This window comes from Citrus clementina, unplaced genomic scaffold, assembly GCF_000493195.1.
Source record: "Citrus clementina cultivar Clemenules unplaced genomic scaffold, Citrus_clementina_v1.0 scaffold_6, whole genome shotgun sequence".
Classification (NCBI taxonomy): Eukaryota; Viridiplantae; Streptophyta; class Magnoliopsida; order Sapindales; family Rutaceae; genus Citrus; species Citrus x clementina.
In genome coordinates, this window is record NW_006262139.1 from 19,952,124 (window position 1) to 19,960,245 (window position 8,122).

At 31.5% G+C, this 8,122-nt stretch overlaps 1 protein-coding gene across 1 annotated transcript; it reads left to right on the forward strand.

Moving 5' to 3' along the window:
* The first annotated feature begins 6,905 nt into the window (after positions 1-6,905).
* On the forward strand, positions 6,906-8,122 carry LOC18038190 (NDR1/HIN1-like protein 1). The gene has a single exon (XM_006430017.2). The coding sequence runs from the start codon at positions 7,169-7,171 to the stop codon at positions 7,796-7,798; it is 630 nt and encodes a 209-aa protein (XP_006430080.1). The 5' UTR covers positions 6,906-7,168; the 3' UTR covers positions 7,799-8,122.

The following is an 8,122-nucleotide window of genomic DNA, read 5'->3' on the forward strand; positions in this document are numbered from 1 at the left end:
TTTCTGAACTTTTATAGAGGCATTGGCTATGGAATCCCTATTGCTATCTGGAAATTAATTGTTGTGCATGATAAGATTCCCAGTCACCATTGCTGGGACCACATCTTGTTGCTGTATCTGAACATGATTGAGACCTTGAAGAGAGGACAAATAGAGGTATAAATTGATAACTTTTAATTCATATTTTTTTTATACTCTATGATTATTGATTATGTGTTTTGCTTGGAAACTTCTAATTTTTCCAGAGGGATCTTGACATAATTGTGTAGAATTTGTGAGAACAAGCCACTCGGTGCAAAGTGCAAACCCAGAAAATATTTGAACATTCAGTAAAATTGAGGAAATTGATCAATCCAATCGGTTTGTTTTAGTTTCCAAAATTTGAGCTCGATTTGATTTCGCTTTAACATTCAGTAAAATTGCGCTCGATTAATTAATTAATATTGAATGGACACTACAACACTTTTTAATTACTTAGCTTTACCAACGTACGAAATATTTAATTTAAATTTAAGTTTTTATTGTCAAATAACACAACTGTAAGTCAAATTCTTCTCCAACTAGTACCATTCAGGAAAAAAAATTAATTTAAATAAATTAGATTACTAGTACTCATATAGCATAAAATTAAGATCTATGAGTTAAAAGATGGACCGCACTAGACCCCAAATTTAGTGCCAAAACGTAAAAGTAAAATATTAAAGAGATTAATGTCTAAAAAAGTTATTTCTATATAATTAACTTCTATTTATTTAAAAATTGAGGGGTTCCTCTAAATGCTTCTCGTCCCTTGTCACAACCTATTAAGTGTAACCTTTCACATTAGCATGAGATTATTAGTATTTTAAAATAATAATAAGATCCGTTAAACATATGGTCGTTGGATTGTTGAAACCATGACTACTAACGCATACGTTAAGCTAATAAAATGTGCTATAAATTATTGTATATCTCAAAAAAGTGTTCATATTTTATCAGATCATATACATTGCTTCGTATATATCCTTTCATATCTTTTAATTTATGGTTTCTTGCCATCATTCTATCCCACTACAACTTGTTCTTTTGTAACTAAATTAACAACAACATCCAAATGAATCTGAACCTTACATCCCCACTAAAACTTGCTTTCATTTTCACTTTAATTCGAGGATCAACAAACTCTCTCAAAATCATCCAAAAGTGTTTAATCATCTTAATGTGGACTGATAAATGAAAAAATCATCTTCCCAATTTTGATTCCCAAAAATGAAACGCGAATTCAAAAAAAGTCCCCTTTCTTTCATTTTCAATCTTTTTCTGCTTTTTTGAATTTGGCGTTTTGTGGTGATTGGCCCCTTAATTTTCTTACCAATGAAGAGTTCTTTACTTTTGCTCTTTGTTCAATTTTCCACTTCCTAGTTTTGTCTCTTTCACTAGCCTTGTATATTTCTAAGACAAGCAAAGGCCATCTCTTATTTGTCCAAATGTAAACCTTCAAGCCAAGCACGTGAATGCCACGCTCAAAATTGGAGTGTTCAGATTATGAATATTAGGTTGGAAGGATAGTATCACAAAACTTTGTTGTGTGAATTGTGAAAACAAAACACATATTAATTTTCTTCAAAGATTATCAATCAATTTATCATTGACCACTCTTGACGTTTTTTTTTTATTAGTGTTGTATAAACCTTCTTAAATTATATTTTTCTATAAGAGAAAATATTGATAGCTTATGTAGCTCACTCAACTCTTCTTTGTGTGTTAGAGATAATTTTTCTTCTTTAAATTTAAAATTTAGGAATAGGCTCGACTTATTATGAGTTTAAATTCTCAATTACACTATAACAATTTTTATTTTTATTTTTTTATGTTTCACACACCTTTCCATCACACCCTATGCATAAATACATACTAACTTTTCCCTCTTAGTTTTATCATTCGCCCATTGCTTCTATTACGAAAACCCAACCAACAAGGTTATTCTCTTTCTCCCTCCCTCTCTCTCTAAAATACATCTTATGGCCAGACTAAGTTTTTTTTTTTTTTTCCACTTTGTTTGATTGAAAAAATGGCCTACGAATTCTTTGACTGAGATGTCACAACTCATAAAAAAAAATCTTTATGGAGATAAGACCCATAAAAGAAAAGGGGAAAGAAAAAAGGTCCTGTCAATGATATTTTTTAGAGAAGGAAAACCATGGTCTTCTTAAAAGTATTTATCCTTTAATTCTTTTTGAGGAAAATCCGAAAAAAAAATACTAATTATTTTCATCTTAGTCTCTTTTCTAATAACTTATTATGAAATAAAAAATAATAATATTTTTTAAGTCATACCGACAGTGTGGAAAGCGATGTATTGCAATTAATTTGTATAAGTTGACGCTTGATTATCTCCGAAACTGAAGGTCATTTGCACGCGCTTTAATGGGTGAAATGAAATACATTAGTAATGTAACATTACTGACAAGAAGTTTCCACCGTTGATTCATAAGTTAAAAGACCAGAAAGCCACAAGTGAAAGTTAGAACTTTAGCGGTTCGAAGAAGATCCTCATGTGGGGACTTTGCTTAATTAAAATTCTTCCTTATTATTTTTTTCGTGAAGTACAGAAGCTGGGGGGATGGGTATAAGAATCAGCCTAAATTTCAGTGCCCAAAAAGCAGAGAGCCAAAGACTTTGTAGGGTATCTACATGTTAACTATACGGAAAAAAAGCCCCACCACATATGCTTTTGAATTTTATCCTTGCCTTCTTTCCATCTTCTGTATTTTTAACAGCATTATTCTTATTGCCTTTTCTTTGCCCTCTGCCTTACTTTTTTTCCTTTTGAAGAATCAAATAGGATATGGGGGGTCTAGGGTTCTTCTTTCACGCACATTGAACTCATTCAAGGGAGAAAATCTAGACCGTTTTTTCGTTCGACTTTTGTCGTTCCCGTGTGTTGTTTAATTAATTATATAGGAGGAAATCATGCACCAACAGCAATTAGGATTTCTCATTTAAGGATGTTTTAAAATCTTATATATGAGTTGTGATAAGAGAAGCATGTCTTCACTCTACTTTTTTTCTTGATAGAAACTGAGCTCAATTGAGTGCGTTTTTAGCATTTAGTCAATTGTGCTATTAGAATCAAGATATTAAAATATTTGATAAACATTTGCGGTCACAGTCAATATATTAAAAAATTTAGTAAACACCTGCAGTTTGACTTTGATAACATAATTAATTATTTTCCACATATGTTTACTAAAAAATAAGTTCTAAAAAAAATAAACAACTTAGTGTTTATCAAACACACATCGATTTTTTTTTATAACTACAGCTATCATTCTACAATAGTTATAGTCGGCTTTGACAACACATTTAATTATTAATTTTTAACAGATGTTTACTTAAAATAACAACTAACTTAATTGATAGTTAGCGGTGTTTATAAAAAATGAACCGATTATTATTATTTTTTTAACAATTCAAACCTTTATTTCACAATAGCTGTAACTTAAAATGATGAACTAAATAAATTTAAAAAAATTACTTCACTTAATTATTAATCTATTAGTCAACAATGAATTTGCATTTTGGGGAAAAGTTTATAGTTAGATTATTATCTAAATAAACTCACATTTTTATTTAGATAATGATTAATTATAATAATAATCAAAATAAGAATCCAAGTAGACCATTGGCCTACAATATTATACATGATTGAGTCTCCGACAGTCCACCCATTTTACGTGTTACTCATTTTGATCCTCCGTCATTCATTGGCTAGTTATACAATTAGATTTTTCTTTTTCAACAATTATTACCTAGCGTATGTTCAAAATTTGAGAAAATGGAAGACGAAATAGGGGACCCACTTTAGACGATTGTTCGCTTGCTGTTTATTATTTCAACGTCGTCTTGCTTGAATGGACGAAAAAAAAAAAGGAGTTTTGAATGAGAAAACAAATATGAGAACGAGAATCACTTGTTCTAAAATAATGTTTTGGGTTAGATTTTCAAGATCGTTAAGAGAACATAATATCATGAGTTGACAATTTATATATGTTCTTTATCATTGTATATTAGCTAGAGATCTTGCTATTAAAATTTTTTCCATCATTTATTTTGTTTTCCTTCTCCCACAGTTATGGTTTAGCTCTCCTTCTAGGTTCCATGTATCAAAATATAAAATGAGAAGCTGTAAAGAAGAAAGAAAAAGATTTTGTAAAATCTACACACTCTAAAATGCATATGTTAAAATGTAAAAAAACAAAACAAAACATCAATATTCAAAGACATTATATTTATAAACATTAGACAAATATTTTGATTATTGTATTGTATGATATTAGCTAATTTTTTTATGCACTAATACGACAGTTTTTCGAACCTCAAATCTCTTCTTCCATTACCAAAAAAAAAAAATTACCAATTGAACTAATTAACATTTATAGTAAATTATTTTTGTTGTTAGAGAAACATCTTTTTCATTTTTATTTCGTATTTTTCTCTTGTAATTTATTGTTATGTCCCTCGTACAAACATATATAAATTTAGAGATGGTACATGAATTTTGTTGGCCTTAAGAGCCAGGCAGAATGGCATTAAATAATTGACATATGCATAATAATATAGCATAGACATCAAAATTAAACTAAATGAATTTTCTATCACGTGCAAAGTTTTAAGACTACTTCCACTAGAAGCGACAAGAATATAAATATTCATTATAGAAATTGGACAATAAGGTTGCTTGAGATAGGTGTCTTTGAATTTTCTTCAGCAACAATAATTGACTGCCTTGATCAAATTTTGGATCCATTAATCGGACGATGGATGTAAATGAAGAAAGCAGGAAAAAGAAAACTTGAACAAAATGTTATTAAAGGTTAGGTGGAATGTCAAGAAACAGAAATAGCTTTCTTCTCTTTCATTATGAACGGAGTAATACTTTGTTAATTTCGTTGCTTGATGCCTTTACCATCACCAATCCTAATCCCAACTTTTTGTTAACATATATCTAGTGCTAGTAGTTGTGGGCAACTCATAGTCTACAGATCTAAATTACATGATTGATTGATTTATTAATCAACATGTAATTGATATTGTTAATTACTAACTTTTAGTGTTGGTTGGTCGAAAAAACGTTTTATTATTGATTATATTATCTCCCATCATGGAGACAATGAATATTTGAAAACTTTTAACCTACTTTTATTGCAATAAGAAAAACTTAATTTGTTAAATAGGCGTTTTAAAAAGAAAAAAGAAAAAAAAATGGAGCACTCTTATGCATCTAAATACATATTAGTAGACATTTTGATACATTATCATAGAATGAAGCCGGACAATACTCTTCTATATTATTTAAAATTTTAGAAACTCCAACCTAACTTGTTTTCCCTAATTTTCACTATCTTTTCTTTTAAAAAATTAATTATATTTAAATTATTCACATAATAAATGATAAATCCTAATATGTCCAATTTCTATTAGAAAAATTATCAAGAAGAGGAATGATTGAAAGAAAAAAGGAAAAATGGACTACGTAATCCCTTTTCATAAAGGCTTGAATCTTTTTCCGCGATTGATAGAGAGGAAGGAGAGCCACGAAACTTCCTCTCTTCCCCCAAATTCAACATTTTCCCCAATATTTGACTTTTCTTGCACTCTCGTCCTTGTTGATTTAAAGTACCAAAATCTCGTTAACATGATTCATTCAAGTTTCAGCGTTAGGGTAAGAGCTGATAGGCTTTGTTTGGATGCAAGCAAGAGTCTATTCTCGAACCCCCCGCATTAAGAAAGACCAAAAAGAAGGTCGGTAGTTGTTGAGCTGGGAGCTTCTGTCATCATGATAAACTGGGGCCCAATCAAAGCATCATCGGAAACGTGTTGCTTAGGCTTTCCTCATCCAATCATCGAATTCCAACGGTGATCAATGTGTCGCGCATTTTTATATCCGCGTTGGTCAAGCTTGACACGTAAAAAGTAACAAGCCAGTATATATATATAATACTCGAAATGAATCAAAAGAAAATATATATTATTTAATACTTGAAAGTCATTAATCTTTTGTTATCTTTATCTTTCTAAGTCTCATTAACAAAAAGGTGTATGGGATCACCATACGAGAATTGTACCATACTATTAATAATGATACGACCGTATTAAATGGATCTTGTTCAGTATTTAAAAGGAAATCGAGAATAAACAAAATTGCAATTAAATTATACAAATATATCTTGCTTGGAAAATGAAAAGTTTTTCTTTTTTCTTAATTACAGAAAAAGGACCCAATCAGTTATGATGTTATTAAAAGAAAAACCCATTTAGTTTTGATTTGATTCCTTTGAATTATAAAGTGATTTGTCAGAATTTGGAATCAAACGGAAAAGTTCGCTTTTTTCTTTTTATTATTTTTAAAAGAAAGTTTATTTCGATGGACATAATATTGCATATTCACATAGTAACATAATAAGAACGATTAGACAGAGAAAAAGATGCACACGTTGATGGAAAATGGCAAATTGTGATGTTTGATTTCAATTATTGAATCCAATACTTTCTAATTATATATGAACATCGATATAATGATATCGCCATGCACTGTCGACTTACTATCTATCAAATTTACATTTAATTAATTTAAAAAATAAAAAAGATAAATTATTTATTTTTAAAATTAAAGTAAAACTATTATAACTTACACTCACTCAAGCTTACTTAATCATTATCTATTAATTATTTCCCTTTCCACTATACGCAATCCATAAAATAAATTATAAACAAATATAATTATAAACATAGATTAAGATTTTTTCTTAATCATAATTTTTCCTCAACAACAATTCATGTACTTAATTTATGGTTAATAAATAAAAAAGAAGTTAAATCCTATCAATATACTACTATGACATATAGAAAAGTTCTTTAAAAATTTAGGATAGCTTAGATGGGAGGAGAATTCTAATCCTATAAACATACTGCACTTTCATCGCAAGTCTTGGTCAACACAAAAGCAAGTTAAGCCCCGCCCGGCGCCACCTCATCCCCCCCCCCCCCCCCCCCCCTCCTTTCTTCCCCTTTATACACAAAGGCCTCACTTTATCTCGTCTCTCAAAACTCTCTCAGAAAAGGAACGGAGGAACCCAAAGAAAAAAAAAAAAACTCAGTCTTCTTCTACTTCTTTTCCTATCACACCATGTCAGAGAAAGTCTGCGACAAGCACGGCTGCAAACGCCGTAAAATATTCCGGAGAATCATCGCCGGCATCCTCATCTTCATCCTCATAGTCCTAATCACCATCCTCATCGTGTGGGCCATCCTCCGCCCTACGAAACCTAGGTTCATCCTCCAAGACGCCACCGTTTACGTCTTCAACGTCTCGAACCCGAACGTCCTCACGTCAAGCTTCCAAGTCACCATTTCCTCCCGAAACCCTAATGACAGAATCGGTATTTACTACGACAAGCTTGACCTTTACGCCACTTACCATAACCAACAAATCACTTACAAGACCTCCCTTCCTACCACTTATCAAGGCCACAAGGAGATCAACGTTTGGTCGCCGTACGTTTACGGTAACGCCGTCCCCGTGGCCCCGTACAATGCTGTGTCCTTGACTCAAGATCAGTCTAGTGGGATCATCCCTTTGATGTTCAAGATTGATGGACGGGTCAGATGGAAAGTCGGCACCTTCATTACCGGCAAGTATCATTTGTACGTCAGGTGTTCTGCGTATATAAATTTTGGTGACAGGCAGGCCGGGACCGCCGTCGGTAATAACGCCGTCAAGTACCAGCTTGTGCAGTCTTGCAGCGTTAGTGTGTGATGAAGCTGAAGGTAGAACTAGAAGATGATGATGATGATGATGATGATGGACATGGGTGACGCCGTTAAAAGTATTTTAAATTTATCTCCCTTTTCTACTATTTATTTTACTTTTTCTTCTTTTATATAATTAAAGAGTTGAATTGTACATTTTGCTATAGAATAAACGGAGAGATAACGAAAGGGGAACAGATAGCAAAATTACAATATGTGCAAGTTGTAGTTATTAAAAAAAATATAATATTAATTAATTGAAATTATGTTGTGTTTTTAAGATTGAATGTAATAGATAAAAATTGAGTGCCGACAGGGGGTTGTGGTGTCA

What these genes read in the sequence shown, in the direction of transcription:
- LOC18038190 (XM_006430017.2), top strand. Translation starts at nt 7,169, where the DNA reads ATGTCAGAGAAAGTCTGCGACAAGCACGGCTGCAAACGCCGTAAAATA.